The sequence below is a fragment of the Penicillium waksmanii genome (assembly GCF_028829765.1).
Source record: "Penicillium waksmanii strain IBT 27052 chromosome Unknown utg000007l:1.0-4314555.0:1.0-4317578.0, whole genome shotgun sequence".
Lineage (NCBI taxonomy): Eukaryota > Fungi > Ascomycota > Eurotiomycetes > Eurotiales > Aspergillaceae > Penicillium > Penicillium waksmanii.
In genome coordinates, this window is record NW_026643253.1 from 3,429,003 (window position 1) to 3,448,074 (window position 19,072).

Consider the following 19,072-nt stretch of genomic DNA (forward strand, 5'->3'; position numbering starts at 1 on the left):
ACGAGGAGCCCAACAGTACAAAAATTTCCCGGAACTGAAACAACCTTAAGCATATCATGAAGTATCGGCTTCAACGCGGCATCCGAATGGTTTTCAAACCCATTCATCGTTATAGATCGTCAACGTCGATCGTTCGTCGAAGGACCAAAATCACTAATGCGACAACCACACAAATGATAGCACGATCTATCCATGGGCTATTGGCCGGAGAAAAAGGCGCAAGTGCAGGCTGAGGGCGTGTATCAAGCTGTGTAGACGCAGATGGGGAGTTCGGGACCGCTGGTATCGTCCTCGGCGTCGATACCGATGTAGATCTCTGAACAGACTGTGATGCCGGGTCCGACACCGGGGGCCGAGGAGATGTGACGGGATCCGTAGGTGTGGAAATCTCTGGTTCAGGTGCAGACACAGGCACAGATCGAGGCATAGGAGCAGCTGAAGAGTCATGAAGATCATGCCGTCCCTGCGGCGGATCTGTCTCTCCTTCTTGCCCATCCTTCTCTTCATCCTGACCCTCCCCATCACCATCACCATCACCACCCTCAAACCCCTCAACATCAACCTTGACCCCGACCTCCCTACAAAGCTCCCAAAACTCCCTCATGCGCACCTCATTCGACCCCCCCCACACTCACGACAAACCCACCCCCGCGACAAACCCGCATACTCGCGTCGAAGTTCCTCACTCCCCTCCATCCCACCAACCTGCCCTTTACTCTCGCCACTGAAGATCTCGCTCCGAATAGCCAGAAGCGCAGTCCGGACCCCCCCATGCCGGTTGCCAGGTTTCTTCATGGTGGCCCGAGATACTGAGGCATATTTCGCGGTTTACCTCGAAGCGCGCGGAGGGCGTGAGGAAGCGGAATGAAGGTGGTCGGAGCGGGTATGCGGCTGGAAATGTGATTCGACCGTGATAAAGGCCCTTTGCGTAGGGGGTTGGACTGGGTGGTCCGACTAGGGTGAAGTGCCAGTCGTGGAGATTGGTGTCGTCGACTGGTGAGGCGGTGAAGTAGGGACTTGGGTTCTTGTGGAGGTCTGTTGATTCTTTGAGGAGGCGGCGGGTTGAGGGAGAGGTCATTTTGTATGTTGTATGTTGGCTGGGGTGTATTTATGTGTCCCTTTCTCTCTCTCTCTTTTTCTCGTTGGTTGCCCCGCGGTTGTTGTTTGGGGCTTGTTGGAGGTTGGAGGAGAGTTGGAGGGAGGCGGCAGGTGGAGTCGAGATTAGATCCGGCCAAATGCGGAGTAATCAGATGGGATGGGATTGATGATGACAGTGTTTATGCAGTGATGCAGTTTACCGGATATACAATGGACGAGAGACAGAGAGCCACTAGGAGACGGGAAGATGAAAGAAACAGACAAAGGATCAAAAGAAACTTAATAAATACGAGCAAGGTAAGCTCGAGATCCGAGATCCACAATGTACACGCATGCTAGTCATACATGGGGGGGAAAATGCCAACTTGGCCTTTAGGCCGACCGCTTAATCTGAACGCCAACCAATGATGCAAATACATATAGATGGATTGTTCCTGTTCAATCCCAATCACGCCATTCATCCGTTTCTCTATTGCGTGTTCGACGCCCTGCATCCTCAGGATTCAGCAATCTATTCCCCTCGACTTCGTCTTCAAAGTCGCTGTCTCCAGGCCTAGGTCGTGGTGACGCAGGCGCGAGCGTTTGCATCGATACACTAGTCGGAGGACGTTCGGGAATATCCTGTCGCCCGCGATTGGGGGTCCAACTTGGCTGAGCGGCGCTGGCACTGGCGCCGGCGCCGTTGCCGGCACCGCCGATCCAGCTGCGGCCATTGTCCATGTTGCGCTGGTATAGATCCCGATAATACTGCTGCTCTTCGGAGGCGGCCTGCTCGCGATAGTCACGCAGCCGGTCGCGAGACTCGAGAAAACGTTGGCTCGGCTCCCAGCGCCACCCGTCGCCGGTTGTGTTGCAGATAGGAACGAACCAGTAAAGTGAACGCTCGCCGAAAAGGTGGAGGAGGTTGCGACGCCAGCCGAGATCGAATGCGTTGGGCATCTTCTCACTATCTTCATCATTCAAGTATTCTTGGTATCGATCGTGCTCGCGTTGTCGCTCATTCTCCGCGTATGACCGCGTCAGCGCTTGCTGGGCGGGTGTGAGGTTGTTGCTTGCGGATTCAAGAGTCGGACCCTGGCCTGGTCCATAGGGTGCCGGGGAGAGGCGCTCTTCACCTTCTTCGGCTCGGGTTACGCCGGGAATGGCGTTCGCGTGGGCATCGATAATCTGATTCCCATATCCTTGTAGTCGTTGCGTTAAGCTCTCTTCATCATGACCAGCGCTGTGGCCGTTGGATCCTGGGTCGAAGTGCTGTCGCTCAAGCGCTTTGCGCAGCGGTGAAACATATCGTGTCTTCTCGAGGCATTCAATAGTCGTCACGCCCCTGACAGCTAAACTGATATGCCATGCCGTAAATCCTGATAGGACAAGGCCGATGATGCCGCCCAGAATCGCTAAAAGAACCACATTCACGGGGAGGTATGTGTCCATGTAGCGTGTGTCGTTGAGAATTTCCGTCCAAACCCATATGGATGATGTAGCGAAGCAAACCCAGCAGAACAAGGATGTATAGATCAAGAATAAGAGGAATGCCTTGTAGTTATGTAGTCCAACGCAGGTTGCCAGCCAGGGGCAGTGGTGGTCCATCTTCAGGACGCAGCGTTTGCATGTTGAGCAGTGGTGTGCACGATCTGGTTTCGGGCACATGCATTTCTTGCAGTATCGCGATCCGCCAGTCGAACTGACAGTGTAAGAAGTGAACTCGGGGGTCTCGGCCACAGGCAAGGCGCTGTATTGACCGCGGCCATTCCCGCGACGGGTCGATTGTGGCGAACCGGGATCTGTGAAAACGGCGACGGTATATGATGCGTTAAGCATACAGTAAAAGAAGACACCGAGTATAGTACTAGGAAGACCTGCGAAGCCGAGCCATGTCGTTAGTTAATTGTACTTCCGCACGCAAGCCCATTAGGCATCCAAGTAACGGCGGAGAGTTGTTCGTACCAAGCCAATCGCTCCGTGACTCCTTGAAGCCAACACTGGCCTCGACATAGACGGCCCAGGTTGTCAGGCCGTAGACGAAAAAGAGAGGAAAGCAGCTGGCCGCGGCGCAGCAGTAGCGTTCACAGCGGAGTGCCCAGGCGCGAGGGCGCCGCTTCGGCCATGTCGGCGAGGTCGGGGGTGTTGAGGCCAAGGTGGCCATTACAGATGCTCGCTCACTCAAGAGAAGGGTGGGCGATGGGCATCGAGGGGTGTATATCGATCGGTGAGAAAGCTGAGGCGTTGCACATGCACATCGGGGACCGGCTTCAGCGGCGTCGTAAGCGGGCCTGACTCAGCCACCTCAGCCACGCCGAGCCTCGTAGGGTGGAGTACAAGAAGAAGTACAGAGTATACGGAGAATACGGAGATCAATCTTGGAGGAGCGAAAGTACTCTCTAGGAGATAGAGGAATCGGGGATAATACTTATTAGTTATTTCACTGCCTAGGTTCATTCTAATTAATACGCCAACCGAATTGCTTCTGCTTGAACTAATTGATATAGCGCTGGGTATCTTTTGTAAATTAGAAAAGCTATCTATTCCACCTAGTAACTGACACAAGTCCTAGGATTTGATGATATGTTCAAGACAGTGCCAGTCTGGCATGGTAATAAGGACAGTGCACCCGCACGCCTGAATTTATTTACAGATATTTCATGAAACGCATCGGCTTATCCAACCAACATCAACGCCACGTATGAATGGTAGAGCAAAGACAAAAGGAATGACCTCATTAGGATGATGTCTTGCTCGTGGTGGTTGTGGTCAGAGCCTGGTCACACCAACCATTGACGGGCTAATCGCAGATATTTGTTAGCAGGTGCAAAAACATAAAACGGAGGTAACTTCGACATACCAAGCAACTCAAGCGGTAGCACCAGGAGCAGTTAGATTTGGGGTACCTGTAGAAGTCGATGATCAACATGATGAATCCGATCAGGACGGCGACCAGAGCACCAGCTCGGATCAGCCACCAGGCCCACCAGAGGGGTTTCCGGCCCTTGAAGAAGTTGAGAGGATTCTTCTTGGATGTGTTCTCATCGCTTGACGAAGAGACCATGCCTCCACGGCCCTTGAAAAAGTCCATGAATGAGGTTGTTTTGCGGGTGTCTTCCGCAGGCTGGGCTGCACCACCGCTCATCGCAACATATGGTTGGCGCGAAAGGCCGATTCGTTCGCGTAGCGCATTGGGAGAGCGCATGATGCAAAGACCGATCGCCAATCCCATGACAAATCCACCGATATGGGAGAAGTTATCTAAATCGGGGAGTAGGCCGAGCACGAAGGAAACAGCGATACCGAGGATCATGACAATTAGTTCCACCCACCGGGATTCACGATTCGGCCAGTCGTAAAGAAGATCCAGTAGGAACAGAGCCATGATTCCGAACAGAGCACCCGAGCAGCCAACACTAGGCTCAGTCTGAGAAGCGTAGTTTCCACCGAGCACATAGCCGAAAATACCACTGGCAAAATAGGCCAATGTGAAACGCCAAAATCCGATTAAGCGTTCCATATCCGTGCAGATGAACATCTGAGCGAAGAGATTGATTGCGATATGAATAAATCCACCGTGCAAGAAGATCGGAAGGATAAAGCGGAACCATTGGTTTGGTGATGGGTTTGTATCCAGGGTTACGCCCTTACCGGGGTTGGGGACTCCGCCAAAACCGCAAAGCTCAGAGAGAGTGCATATTTCGTCTTTCGTATTGGTTGTTGTAGAGTTTGGGCAGAGGAATGTGACGGACTCGCCCAGATCTTGGATGCCTGGGGTACTCTTCATGCACGGGGTGAATCGAGCGCCCATATAGATCTGCATGTAGGCGGAGGGACCTAGGAATGGATTGTTTGCGGGCTTGGTGATTGGCGAACCGGTCATTTGTGCTAGAAGTTGTAAAGACGAGGTTAGTCTAATTTGAACCCCAGGTTTCTTGATCGAACAGGCGCAACTCACCAGTTTTCACCAGTTCGATAATGAAGGTTATAATCATCGCCAATGTCAAAATCCACGTTGCCCAAGCGGGCTTCTTCTTGAAAAACCCGCGCTTCTGCTGGCGGGGGTCATCACGACCTCTGTTGAGGTTTTCAACCGCGCCAGGGGAGGGTGGATAGGGGTTGTACTGAGTTTGTTGGTGCTGCCATTCTGGGTTGTTGCCGAATTGTGTTTGCGACTTGAGCGGGATGTTCTCTGAGTAGTGGTCGCCATCTGGTACTGCTCCAGCCGAATAATATGGATTTCCATCAGAGGCAATCGAATGTTGGCTCTCGCGGTTGTGATAGGGGACGGATGGGTCATCATGATGGGACTGGGTGTAGCTAGAGTAGCCAAGGCCAGGAGCCGCGGCGGTCGCGCCAACAGCTGGAGTGTTTCTCCCTAGTGTGGTCGCCCCCGGGGCAGCATGCTCGTAAGCCGGGGGATTGGGAATGTTCGAGTGGTAGTAGTCGTTGGAAGCCATGGTGGGCGAGCCGAGGCCGTGAACAGGGGATGGTTGGACAGCCAGGGAGGTCGTTGAATCGTCAAATCGCCAAAAGGAAGGTTGGGAAGTGAAAGAGAAGGAGAAAGAATCAGGCCCTATTAGCGATCGAAAGGGCGAAAGGGCGAAAAATGATGGTTAGATGGAAGATGAGGAGGATCAAGAAGAAAGAGTATAGGAAGAAAGAAAGAAAGGGCCAGGCAGTCACATTTGGGGAAGTTATTTTTGGAGCGGATCATCAACGCAGCCGCGCGGCGAGTGCGTGTGTTTTGGCTGAGTCTGTTGATACGCAACCGCCCAGGTGCTTTGAATTTACTTGAATTTACTTGAATTCTTCATTATAGTGAGTATAAATTATAATGATTATAATTATCGTCACTATTGTTTTTCTATTATCATATTCTATACTTTTCTTTATTTGATGAAGAATCAGGGTCAATTGACGCTGCCCGAAGTACTCCGACTCAGCCGCAGCGCCAAGCTGCGGCGATCAACAGGCCGCTAAAATTCGCAGTGGAGATGCCCAACCGCCTGAGGCTGGATTTTACAGAGATTGTGTTGGTAAGTGTAGAACGGTTGTTTTCAGTTGACATTAACTATTAGTATGATCCGCAAGGCCATGCTTCCCACCCGCAACACCCAAACATCCCTTCCAGGTAATCAAGGTATCCTGGTACCCCGAGACGTGGCAGATTAGCCTGGTTCGTGTGCTCGTATTTGTGTGTCATCAACCGCAAGGGTGTCCCCAGTGTAGGTCATCAGGTGAGTTCTGTCGCTGAAACGAATGTGGTATCCCCTCCGAATACTCCCTCAAAAACGCCAAGAAAAAGAGAGTGAGAAAAATGTGGTACAATGCTGCTAGGGCGCGAACAAGAAGAAAGACAAAGGTAAGGAGGACAGGTCCACGTAGACCAGCAACCCGAATTTGCAATTCGACTGTCTGTATGGTGCATAGTTGATTCCAAATCAACAAGGGGAATGGCATTTCATCGAAGAAGTTCCGCCTCAGCATGAAGCTGGCATGGATCTCGGAGTATATACGTTGTCCAAATGCAGTCCTCAGAGAAAAGGCCGAGGGGAATCCTTCACAGTGACCACGAGGGTAGGATGGCCTCGGTGGCGGAGGTGGTCGAAATCGGATCTCCATGCATGTCTATCATCCTTAGTGTGGCGTTGGCCTCGTCACTGTGGCCTGTCACCAGCCATACTGCGCGGGTGAGCTTGTGGAAAAGCAGGATCGGGAAGTATAGCAATAGCGCCCACAGTAAGAGTGAAAAGACGACCAGTACAAATGTATTAGCGACACACTTCTCAGTCGGGGTCATGACATAGAGACCAAAAGTGACTTCATATCGATAGTACTCGAGGCGAACACGATCAACCACCCGTTGGAATGGGCTCCGACTTTTCTTGCGCAACGTGTTTGAGGCATTGGTCATGGACGAGGAGTACCTGATGTGGAGCTCATCCATGGCCGTCGGTGCATGTGACACGTTCGTGGTCGTCGAAGTATAGCATGTGTGTATCTCGGCCGTGGTTGTCATTGTAGCCATGGCGTCGATCTATCGCCCATCCTACGACGAAAGGTGGAGGTAGATGAAGGTGGTCGGTATAGTTTGTCGTCTGTTGTGCTTCCTGATGGTCCCTTTGGTATAATGAGAAGATACTAGTAGTAGGGAAAGGGAAAGGGACTGGGCAAGAGGACGCTCGGTAGCGGTTTCCCCAAGTGAGGGTCAGGCGCATATGAGATTGACCTCAGCCCTCGACTGATCGGAGGAGGATATGCTCAGGCTGCACAAGCGAGAGGGGATGGGGTGTATCAAAACGTAAATAGTGAAAGGAAGGGCTAAGGGAGAGTGCAATGTAGTAGCGGTAGGGGAGAAGAGACTATGTACTATGCCATCGAACTAGTCCGGGTCGAGGAAGTCCTATATCAGAAACCGGTCCCAGGAGAAAACTGAAAACCGAGAAACAGCGGTGGTTACATTTAGTTATACTTTCTTCCTGTTCATGTTCCTGTGCCTGTGCCTGTGCCTGTGTCTGTTCCAAACCCGGACAGTTTGGTGCGGGAGGCACCAGGAACAAACCGTGGTTGATGCCTCGGATCAGTGCGGAGTATAGTGTGCATCAATTCATCGCTAATTATAGAGGGTTTTTATCTATCTCCATGTATCTATGTCTTTATTATACAGATATTTGTAGTTCGATGCATATATCTACGCTACGTGTGTTGTATATCATCTTATTGTATACTTTGTTTCAGCCACCATCGGGGTAGGCTCAGGGTCGGCCCCGCTACCCGCACCCGCACGCACCACTTGAACTTCCTCACTGCAAACACCCATGCCATGGCGAAGACATCGCAGACTACACGCGATTCGAACAAAGAGCCCTGTCGATGGATCCAACGAGAATATATCGACCACAAGGGTAACAAGGTCATTCTAGGAAAATGGGTTTGCTGGGGCAGGCAGTTTTATCAACCGGAGGAGTTCGAGGGGTATCGACTCCAGGTATACAGCACACTCCCGATCCAGCCAGAGCATTTTTGCCAGCTATATAGTTAATTTTTCTCCGGATACCAGCGGTTTCCATTTCTCGAAATTTACTCATACAACCCGTCCGATGCTCTGTCCTGCGTGGAGCACCAGCGCAACGAGGTCGCACATCGGAAGCGCCTTCATGCTGAGCGGCGGGGAGACGAAGATGATACAATTCTCCCCCCCTTTGATCCCTACAATGCGACACGGCTAGGTGATCAGTTTATGTCCGGATTCTGTTTTCTTCTCATATCTAGGATCTATCTTCAGGGCTATTTTCGTGATAATGACCATGGCCCTGGCCCCTTATGGATTGGCTTCGATCCCAGCCTTCTATTTGGGCTAAAGAAGCTCCCAATGATCAAAAGGCTAAGCAGTTCACCAACTAAGCTTCGCACCTTTGCAGAGTGGGGAATTGCTGTCAATCCTGAAATGATTGATGTCACTGTGAACTACAGATGATCAACCTCCATTTGGCTATGATATAAGTAATCTGATGATTAAGACCATTTCCTTATATGCTGATGCGTCTCATTTTGCGTTCGATTATGGCCTCTATGAGCCGCTCCCACCTTCACCGTCCCAGGACAATCTGACTTCGCAACATACCCGGGAGATTTTAGAGCAACAGCAGACAGATGACATCCAACTGGAGAAACCAGTAAACTCATTCTATTATGGGGACCGGAGAACAAAAGCATTACGGCTAAGAACACCACAGATGAGGAATATGATCTTCAATATGTGATATACGTGCCCTTTCTTGCAGACATTGAGCAAGAAAGGACCACTTTCCTGGAAGCGACGGCCCGCAAATTCACCGCCAGCATTATCTTGAATCTCTCTATCTTCAAGCCTACTGTCTCCAAAACAGTTCGCTTCGAATTTAGGATCCCCGACTCGTCTTCATTATCATATTTTCTTTCAGCACCACCGGACGGATTTGATATTGGCGCCTGCCACGAATTTGACACAGCCCCAGGCCAGGAAATGCGTATACGAGCGCTGCCTATGGGTCAGCGTGACTTCTGCTTTCGCCCGTTTCCCCATCAATATTTTACAGTGATACTTGATAAGCCTAGCTTTACCCAGGAGCCCAGTGTTCTGTTCTTCACTCTCCAGACGAAGGGGGGGCACTGATCTTGAGATTAGTCGGAGCGCCGGCATCCAAGAGGTTGCGAGGCGACTTGCAATGCTTGCGGTGGAAGAGAACATCCAAGGTGACGCAAGGACGCTCACACGAGAGGAACACAGGGAATTCCTGTCTTTGTCACTAGAGGAGTATGAGTAGAAGATGGCCGAGTGTGGGTCAGTCTATCATAAGCTGCCAGTATCGTAGCCTTTCTATGAGTAAAAGTATAGAAATAGGAGGGTTCTTTTTGATAAACAATCCCAAATGTTTACTGGAGTCACCTTAATTGAGTTTCTTTGTGCAGCAATGTGGTTGATATTGTATGTCTATTCTCCAATGGGGCTGTGCTGACCCAGCTACGGCAGTCGATAACCGTCAGTAGGGCAATAATTATGTAATTCGAATTTCGGCTGGGATGCCTGATGTGATTGGCTAGAAGGTAGCGGGGTTAGTCCTAGATAGGACTAGACTAGGGGTCTTGACCAATGGGAGATTCTTATCTGCGGGGAACCCCGGAGGTGTCCTTTAACATCGTACTCAGTAGCCATCGCCCGTTTGCTTTTTGTATGTAAAAAGGGTGCTCAGTGGCCATTACCTACGCGTGCTGGATAGCTATTACCTCCGCATACTATATGGCTAGTACCCATGCGTGTAGGCAACGAGGTGGTGGGGAAATTCCATAATTATTGCCCACTGGCGGCTATTGGCTGGCTGCCGTACCCAGTGATGTCACCCAATCTTCCCCGCCATCCGCGCGACTCAATTGCTCCTCTCTCAACGACTCGTGTTATCAACCATCATGGATGTCAATGATCCACTTGTTCAGGCCCTGCCACCGGCCACTGACTATTTGACCTACCTCACTTTACTCGAGTACCAGTTGACTCCTGAGCGCCTGCCATTATTGCACCAACTCTTGCAAGATGAGCGTCTCACCACCAACATCGGTTGGGACCTCGTCAAGCTGCTTCTCCCTATGCTCCCCGCATCTACCGAATGTCTTCAGGATGTCGCTCGACTCGGTAATCCACGAGAGGTGATTCTCCGCGTGGCGGAAGCTCTCGAACATCTTCAACCAGAAGATGGCGACGACGAACTCGCTGAAGAGAACAGCGATGCGGGCAAGCCTCTTCCGTCGCACATTCTCCAGTTCAATTGCCTCCTCGCCATGCTGTCGGTTCTGCACAACCGGATTAAGACAAAAGCCCCCAGTCGATTCATTGCAACCTCTCTCCAGGCCGCATTGGAAGCCTACGAGACCATGCCCTCCGACGAGACTACCCTAGCCCTGCTCGAGTTCCTTCGCGACGTATCTCCCAGCAAACGACCTGCTCCGCCTCCACGAACCCCAAGCCAGTCAAGCGTGCTGCGAGTCGCCGCGGCCTCAGCTCCAGACCCGGAGGCCGAAGTCCATTCCCCATCCCCCGAGGCCGATAACGAAACACAGCTCGTGGGGAAGTTCATCCAATTCGGTCTTATCGAGCTACTCAAGTCCTATCTTCTGAGCTTTTCCGGTCCGCTGGACCCTGGATTGTCTTGGACTGTTCGCATACAGGAGGATTTGAATCCAAACCTGCGTTTGCCCGAGCAGTCACAGCTGGAGGCGTACACTAGCAACAAGGAACTTAAAGAGCGAGACATGATTATGGGCAAAATTGTGGTAAGTTGAGACAAACATACCCCACAGGATGAAGAATTGAACTAAATTGTTTCTATGAAGGCGCTTTCACGGGATGTTGGAATCGAGAACAATGATCTTTTGTCGATTGTTTCACGGTCAGCAGCAGACCAGCCACCCCCACTCGACTTCGAAGAACCTCCCACCACCCCCGATCAGATCCCACTGGAACGCCATGGCTCTCTTTTGCTGCTGGCAGCACGGACGGCTGGTGCCCATGTTTTCGCATCTCGACAGCCAATTCCACCGCTGCCAGTCTTTCCTGACCTCGCCGAAATATTTTCTAATTTCGTTGGGGGCCAGGCTAGCCTCGATGAGGTGGCGTTTGGTCAACCACAATCTCTCCTTGATTCGCTGTTGGCGCTGACCGTTCATTCGACGACGCAAGAAATCCCGTCCCCATCAAATGAGACCGAATTCAAAGACTTCGTCATATTACTAACGGCTTGTACCGCCCGTCAAAGCCACGGAATTGTTCGCCAAATTCCAAATGCAATTGTACACAGCCATCCATCACAACTCACCCGATTCAAGCTCATCCGGACAGTCTTGGAGAATGACCGCCTAAACTCTGCCCGAGACAGCGCAATCACCTGGCTAAGGAATGAGCTTCTTGATGCGCCACCCGAATCAACAGAGTCTCTATTCCGTGATCCACTATACTTCTGGGTCCTGTTCCCTCTACTTTTCCGCACCATCAAGACAACATCGTCAACCCCGGATCTTGTCCAGAACTGGACCCGCCTCACCCAGACTGATGGCCCAGCCCTTCACTCTGCATTGAATCTCTACTACCTACTCCTCTCCTCGCCATCACTCCGAAGTCACCTGCACCTCGAAAAGACAGCAAAGTTCTTCCGTAGTCAGGTCCTGAAACCCCTGCGAGAAATCTTTCGTTCCTTTGAGTCCGATCTCACTTCCAAAGGAGGCGATGGCCTCATCGAGGCTGCAGTCGGCGAAGAAATGTGCCAGGTTGGCAACGACAGATCTGTTGGGTTGATTGGACTTATCCTGGACCAGATCGAGGATCTTGTTGCCGAATCATTTGGTACTGATGAAGGAGACCTCAAATATTACTCGGAGACGGAGGAAACGAGACTGGCGGAGATACTCAAAGAGACGGAAGGCTGGAACTAGGTCCATTACCCCCGTTGTGTCCTGTATGGATAGATGGTGCTGGGGATTGTGTGTAGATTTCCTTGTAAATTTGACTCAGAGATATTGAACATACTAGCATGTTTACGTTTTATTTTCTTGTCCACACTAGACCCAAGAGTATGAAGCCTAGTTCGAATCTGCAGGGCAACATGCCTTTGCCTATGGGCTAGCTAGTACCAGTGGCCTATCCATGGATGTACATATCCGCTGGCAGCTTGCCTTCTCCTGTCCAGTGCAAGTACTACTGCAAGCTATCTTGGCCAATGAGTTCAATTCAGTGCTGAGTACATTTGGAATATGCAGGGCCATTCTTTCTACTGCTCCACTGCCACTCTCTCCATTCGCAAGATTATGCCCGTACTATCTGACAAGGGTGCCCAATTGGCGCAATCAAAAAAGATTCCTAGGCCTCATAGTCACCCACTTAAATCGGACGCCAATTGCGCTCCAGGACACCTCCTAAAAGAACTACACCAGCCCCATATAAGCAAGGTGTATCCCCAGGGCAAGGTGTATCCCCAGGCATGTCTTCGCATCTGCTCCGAATGGCGAGAAGAGAATTTTCTTGCGCTTAGTGTCATTACTAGTACCACCCAACTATGGCTCCTCCTCAACACCTCGGCATTTAGAAAGACATTCTCGTCGCGATGGATAGTATAGCACTGTGTGCTAACCGTAGTACGTACTGGAATGAAGAACTCTGATAACCCCGCGCCACATCTGCGAGGAGCTACTACTACAAGAAAAAAAGTGGTTTTGTGGGGAATGGTCACATTCATAATAACTGCCACGGCCAGCAGGTCCGAAAACTAAGAAGATAACAACAGCATCGAACACACAAATCCACAACCCAAAGCCAGAAGCCATGAGAAAAGCAACACCACATCAACAAGAGAGAAAAAGGGGAGAGATTATTTTAGAGCCATCCAACTCGAAAAGTGCAGTGAAAAAGAGAACATAGTAACCGTAACCCCGATTCCTTGATACATCCCCAAGACACGCCCTTAGAAAAATCGACAAACGAGAACCGGCTCGCGTCTCCATCGGTGTAAGTGAAATTGATTAATTGTCGACTTGATCCGGGAAAAACCACAGACAGCGAACAGGAGAGAGAAAGCAAAGGATCCGATTTGATTGCCGGGAAAGAATGACTGGACGGGGCAATGTGAAAACAACGAATATGCTGGTCATGTTTATTTCCGAGAAAGATTTTTTTTTTTGGTTCCTTCCGAGTTTTCGTGGTGCTATTTGAAAAAAAAAGATTTAAGACTTTGATTGCCGTATAGTAGACCATCGAGGCAGAGGCAGGTCTGTCATTGCGGTGGGTTGTGGACATGGTGGATTCTGTGGTGGGTATGTGAAGTTATTTACATAACAACGCAGCCAGCACCGGGGGAGGCTGTATCGGGAAAAGGTCAGTCAGTATATCGGAATGATGGTTGGGAAGATGCAATGGGAAAGGAATTGGAATGGTCCATACCCTTAACAACGGCAGAGTTCTGAATCTGAGCGGGAGACATAGTGATGGATGGAATGGAGCTTGTAAAAAGCGAAAGGTTGGAAGTAAGATAGATGATTGGGATGATCGAGATGGTTGTGGATGATGGAAAAAGAAGTCTGTTGAGCCGGGCAGAGATGGGTATTTATACACTTGCTGGCCGAAGCTGCCAGGCTAGATTCATTGTTCTGAGTTCTGAAAATCGGAGCTATATGGGATCTGATACCTGGCCCTGAGATTGTCCCAGCACCTGGTGGCGTTTTCTTAATATTGTTGCCCTCGACGTGAAAGCAGGCGTCAACCTACCAGGTGGTTCAGAGGTGACACTCTAGACCTCACAACTTGTCGATTCATTGTTTTCAAGATGATTAGATGCAGGCACGTGGTTGTAAAATCACTCCGAGAATGGGAGGGATGTTGATTGTGCTTCTTTCATATTGGCATGCCACGAGGCTGGCACCTGTCAGTGCTGGGGAGAATTTGTGGAAAGGTACATATGTGGAATGAAGAACAATGTTAAGATACATCGAGATGGATTCATTGAGTTGAAAGAAGCTCGCCGCCACAGTGGAGAAGCTTTGAAATGGGGAGAAAACTGGTAGGTAGGTGGATTTCTTAACATTGTTCTCGGAAGAACAATGCTCTTGGCGCCGGTTGTTAGGGTTTAGGCTGACAACCCCCTCAGAAGTGAATCTACCAGTGGACAAAAACGAAAGCAGGAAAAATAGCAGCAGCAGCAGCAGTAGTAGTATGTGCAAGTCGAATCAAATTAATTCACATGAAATCACCAAGGCTCAATTTAGATTGGAATACAGATCATTGCAAAATCGTATCGACATCAATGTCCTCATGTATAGAGGGGCTCGGTCAGATCGTTCAAAGTCAACCCTTCCTTCGCAACATCCTCCTCAATCAAGAACATCAAAGGCATCTCAACTAGGGTTCCCTTGACCTGGCTTAGCAGCTCTTTGACCTGCTTAGCTCCCTCTGCGCCAGGGGCGAAATCATCGCGCACCACATGCCCCCACTGGAACCGGGCTGGTCGACCCATATCCTGACCATCGGCTTGCTTGTCCGCACCATGGAAGTAGTACTCATAGAACTCCTTGTAAGTGGCCCAGTTGCGCACACTATCCTCCGGAACGGCGTGGAAGACCTTGCGGAAGACGTCGGTGTTCGTGCGCGCTCGGGTGTTCCACATGCTTTGTACGGTGTCAGCGAGCGGATCCGCGACAATTCTGCTCTCGGGGCAATCGAAGTCGAAGTTGTTGGGAACTCCAACGGGTTCGAAGTTCGCGTCTGGTCGCTGGTAGTCCTGGGCAGGCAAAAGACCCAAGTGCTTGCGGAACAGCTCGCGACGGAGAGAGGAGGCGAAGCGGCTGGCAGTCCATGGCTTGCCGTTCATGCTGGACTGTACTGGGGTAAAGTCCTCGATGATTACAGCAATCTCGGAATCATGGTCACCCAGCTGCGAGCGGTCATTGAGGTTGGCAGATCCACAGATAACCAGTCGGTCGTCGGCAATCATCACCTACTCTCCTGTTAGCACTGAAAGTTAATCTTTTCCATGTTTAGATAACATACCTTCGAATGCACGTAGAGCTCCTCGCTCACGAATGCATCGATCTCAGCATCGGGGTGACCGTCCCACGGCACATTACGGATATCCTCCCCGTTCAGCATATAGCACGAGCTGACGCTATCCCAACGACCGGAGCTGGAGCCCTTGGCGCCCTGGACCTGATGCGCGGCTTGTTGATACTGCTGGAAGGGCGCGCTGGTATCAAACGCACTGCGAGTAGCGGTATGAGCAGGAGCTCCTGGGGCATACCCACCGGGACCAGCAGTGTTAACATCGTACTGTCTCTGAGCATGTCCGTAGTCGACACCGCTCTGTTGCTCCACGGCAGCCAACAGACCAGCGTTGTTAATCCGATCGTAGTTGCGCAAGTTGTAGAAACGGATGTACTCCATGGGGTTGAAACCTTCCTTGGCGATCAGTTCCATGATACTGTTACCGCCCCGGTTGATTGAGTTGTATTGGAATTCCATGATAGCGCGAGTTCCTAGGGTCTCGTCGTCGCGCAAGTCTCCAGCAAAGCATGGAACGGAAGGAATCACAACAATGATCTTATACTTCTGGCCTGCGCGAGCGGCACGCAAAATACGCTCCACAATTGCAGCTCCGATTGTGTTCTTCACTGGGTGCTGGTGATCACCTGTCGCCGTGATAAAGAATTGGTTCTCGATGTACACGAAGTGCTCGCTGTTTTTGATGACAGCCGCGTACGCATTTTGGATGGAGTGCTCCACTGGCGTTCCATTGCTCCACTTGGCGCAGCTACGCACTATCTGGCAAGACATGTTGCCACGACTCTGTGAAGTGGGACGGCCGTAGGTGGTGAGACGATCCTGATAAGTGTGGATTTGGCCGGCCAGCTGACCCCGGAGATTGTTTCCGTAGTTTGTGATATCCTCACGAAAGCGGCGCGGAGCAAAGCCTCGCTCCTGATCCCCTCCTTGACCTTGATAGTAATCGCTGATTCCACGGGTACCCGAATGCGAGGCCTCCTGGCTCGGCGGTGGCGCATAGTACGGTGCTTGACCCTGTGCCTGGGTGTGTTGGGCCGAGTTGGGAGATTGGGTAGGCGGAGGCGCATAGTATGGTGCTTGGCTCTGTTGCTGCGGCTGGGACTGGTAGTTCTGGCTGGCAGGTGATTGGCTTGGGGGAGGACCAGCGGGAGGCGGCGGGAAAGAATCACCGGTGTAAGTATACTGAGAATGGCCTTGGCTCGGAGAGTGGCTTGAGTAACCAGGTGGGGATTGGGAGGTGTTGGCTGGCAACTCGGTCGAGTGAGATGGGTAGGATGATGTACTACCAGCCTGGTATGGTTGGTAAGACGAGGTGGAGGACGGTTGTTGCTGCTGATACGGCTGCGGGCTAGCAGATGCCTGGCCTGGTGGAGGTGGGTAGCTTGAGGTATTTCCAGATGCGGACTGCCAGGACGGAGCAGGACTATGGGGCTGTTGTGGATGACTGGGTGAATCTTGACCTGGCGGGGGTGGATAGGTCGAGGCACTCCCAGTCTGTTGGGATGATGTGTTGTAGTGCTGTTGCTGATTCTGGCTGTGCTGGGCCTGGCTAGGGGGTGGTGGGTAGGTTGGTGTGCCACCAATTTGATAATTATTAGACGCCGCAGAGCTCTGGGGTTGTTGTTGGGACTGCGTAGTAGAAGACGCCTGGCCCGGAGGAGGTTGGTAAGTGGAGGTGCCTCCGCCTTGCCAGGATGGCTGCTGGACGTGTGGGCTGGCTTGTCCGGATGGATAAGGACTCTGTTGCTCCTGTGTTTGTTGCTGATGTTGCTGCGGTGGCGCGGAGCCAGACTGCGGGCCAGTAGAGTTGGGACGTCCATATAGGGCAAGTCTGACATATCGAGACTGTTGACGAACCTTATACTTCGCGTCGTAGATAAAGTTCCATCGCTCCACGAAGTGTCGGCGCAGATCCTCAACAACGCCTCCGTGAAGGCTCACCGAAATATCGGACCATCCCATTCTAGACATGGTCTTTCGATCGAGTTGGTTGTTCTCCCAGTGAGAAACATCTTGGAAATCAAGAACTCGCGAGTTGTTATAATCCTGGCCTGGGAAGACGTTCTCGTTGAGATCGGCCGGGTGAACATCGGAAATGGCATGCTGGTGGGTGTCCCAGCGTCCGAAGCACATGTCCAGCCCGCCCATGAAAGCGGTTTGGCCATCAATTAAGCACAGCTTCTCATGGTGGGCCCAGTAGAGAATAACGTCGTCGTTCATACCATAAAGTCCCTTCAAAGCGTCCTTGGACATTTTACCGAGACTAGCAGAGTCCAGAGACATATTTTGGAAAGAGCTGGAGATTGACGAGGCAAGCTCTTGACGATCCGGCAAGTGATCGGGGTGTCGAAAGACCGCAATATTGGGATGCAGATTCTCCAGGGTGTGCTTTGTGTGTGCGGAAGAAAGCGTCAAGGCCTGAGTGACTTCCTTGTATACAATGATGTTGACGCGAACACCACGCTGGGCCGCAGCTTGCAGCATTCGGTCCAGTCGGTATTGTTCATTCTTGGCTGGGGGTCTTCTCAGGTAAAGCTCAGGGGAAAGCCACCCTGCATCACGATTAGACAAACTTGTCGGGGACTCGGGGTTGCAAATGGGGAAGTCGACACTTACAGTCAAGAATCCAAATAGACTCGCGCGCACTCTCCAAGGCCCTCGAGACGGCCCAGAAATAGCTGCAGCCGTCCACGTACCACTTGGCATCGTTGCGCTCTCGGGGTGGGGCAAAGCTTCCAAAGCGTTGCTCAGAGGTGGGCTTGGGTGCGCCGTAATGCGCATAGGCTTGAGGATCGATGGTGTTGCCCAGTTTCTGGGCCACATCGGTACCCAGATCGGTCACTGCGCCCTGAATCTTCCCCAGGAACCCTCCGATCTTATCTTCCTTTGGGGGCCGTCCATGGTACTGGTTACCCTGGCTCTGGTTCTGGTTCTGGCCGTGGTACTCCGGTTGCTGCTGCTGCTGCTGGTACTGGCCAGTATTTTGGCCTTGGTTGGTGCTATAGCCGTATGGAGGTTGATTCTGGTTTTGATTCTGAGAATATTGCTGGATTATGAGTTAAACAAGCTCTCGCTGACAGTGGGAGTGGGGGCTTACTGCCTGGTTTCCGGGCTGACCCTGGCTCTGGCCGGAACTCTGGTGAGTCTTGTAGGTATCCTTCAGCTTCTTAAAGGTGTCGCTGAGTCCACGAGAGCTGTCACCACCCGAGCCACGCTGGGATTCATAATAGCGGCCATAGGCCAGGTCATCCTCTTGATGCGACATGGTTAGAGGAAATAATGTGAGGGGAGAGAAAGATCGGGGCGGGGGGTTGTTTTTAACAGCAGAGAGATGCCCCGCTGCCCAGCCACGATGGAGCCGTGGTGGCTGAGTTGGTTGCTGTCGAGTGAGCCAGGCTGCTAAATTAGTAAATTAGTTAGTAAAAATGTCAACTTTGAACTAGTAAATTACACTTTCAGCTCTGGTTCTCTTACGGAGTACGTCTCGCCTACTGCATTTTGCCTAGCTGGTAGACCGTGGCCGTGCTATGCGCATCATGCTACTACTCTGTCTACACTGCGGATCGCCCGGGGCTCCACTTATGCTGATCGGGGTTTTGCTTGCGCGCCACTTGTTCTTTTGGTTTGTACTTGCAACTGATTATCAGTGACGCCAAGTGATCTGCTATTTACGGCCGTATGGTCTGCCACAGAGACTGGTAGTAGTACTGTGTCCGATCGTGGGAACCCTAGGAGGCGAACAGTGGAAGAGTATAGTATAAAACTCAACAAAACATTCACTGGCATTTGAAACTTTTGCTGTGCCACTATACTATAAAATACCCCGATATGCAACTACTGACCACCCTGCGCCTATCGAGCGCCGTACAATACGACCAAATTCACTACTACTAGTACTACTAGTAACTATCACCAGTA

At 51.4% G+C, this 19,072-nt stretch overlaps 7 protein-coding genes across 7 annotated transcripts; 2 read left to right on the forward strand and 5 right to left on the reverse strand.

Moving 5' to 3' along the window:
* Positions 1–109: 109 nt before the first annotated feature.
* On the reverse strand, positions 110–1,078 carry N7481_008119 (Ubiquitin-conjugating enzyme; the record flags this gene model as incomplete). The annotated part of the gene is made up of 3 exons (XM_057267338.1): positions 110–578; positions 647–789; positions 833–1,078. 3 exons carry the CDS (start codon positions 1,076–1,078, stop codon positions 110–112), a joined length of 858 nt encoding a protein of 285 aa, XP_057121539.1.
* A 458-nt stretch (positions 1,079–1,536) lies between these two features.
* Positions 1,537–3,241, reverse strand: N7481_008120 (Zinc finger DHHC-type palmitoyltransferase; the record flags this gene model as incomplete). Its single annotated transcript, XM_057267339.1, has 2 exons — positions 1,537–2,954; positions 3,043–3,241. 2 exons carry the CDS (start codon positions 3,239–3,241, stop codon positions 1,537–1,539), a joined length of 1,617 nt encoding a protein of 538 aa, XP_057121540.1.
* Positions 3,242–3,814: 573 nt separating this feature from the next.
* Positions 3,815–5,537, reverse strand: N7481_008121 (rhomboid family membrane protein; the record flags this gene model as incomplete). Its single annotated transcript, XM_057267340.1, has 3 exons — positions 3,815–3,877; positions 3,938–4,965; positions 5,036–5,537. The coding sequence occupies 3 exons, from the start codon at positions 5,535–5,537 to the stop codon at positions 3,815–3,817; spliced, it is 1,593 nt and encodes a 530-aa protein (XP_057121541.1).
* Positions 5,538–6,640: 1,103 nt separating this feature from the next.
* Positions 6,641–7,108, reverse strand: N7481_008122 (serine palmitoyltransferase small subunit family protein; the record flags this gene model as incomplete). Its single annotated transcript, XM_057267341.1, has 1 exon — positions 6,641–7,108. The coding sequence occupies one exon, from the start codon at positions 7,106–7,108 to the stop codon at positions 6,641–6,643; it is 468 nt and encodes a 155-aa protein (XP_057121542.1).
* A 795-nt stretch (positions 7,109–7,903) lies between these two features.
* On the forward strand, positions 7,904–9,386 carry N7481_008123 (uncharacterized protein; the record flags this gene model as incomplete). The annotated part of the gene is made up of 5 exons (XM_057267342.1): positions 7,904–8,068; positions 8,141–8,542; positions 8,601–8,756; positions 8,822–9,201; positions 9,248–9,386. 5 exons carry the CDS (start codon positions 7,904–7,906, stop codon positions 9,384–9,386), a joined length of 1,242 nt encoding a protein of 413 aa, XP_057121543.1.
* A 640-nt stretch (positions 9,387–10,026) lies between these two features.
* Positions 10,027–12,042, forward strand: N7481_008124 (uncharacterized protein; the record flags this gene model as incomplete). Its single annotated transcript, XM_057267343.1, has 2 exons — positions 10,027–10,887; positions 10,948–12,042. The coding sequence occupies 2 exons, from the start codon at positions 10,027–10,029 to the stop codon at positions 12,040–12,042; spliced, it is 1,956 nt and encodes a 651-aa protein (XP_057121544.1).
* Positions 12,043–14,408: 2,366 nt separating this feature from the next.
* pld2 (putative phospholipase D (PLD)) lies at positions 14,409–18,419 on the reverse strand (the record flags this gene model as incomplete). The annotated part of the gene is made up of 4 exons (XM_057267344.1): positions 14,409–15,092; positions 15,146–17,706; positions 17,771–18,188; positions 18,252–18,419. 4 exons carry the CDS (start codon positions 18,417–18,419, stop codon positions 14,409–14,411), a joined length of 3,831 nt encoding a protein of 1,276 aa, XP_057121545.1.
* Between the last annotated feature and the right edge of the window lie 653 nt (positions 18,420–19,072).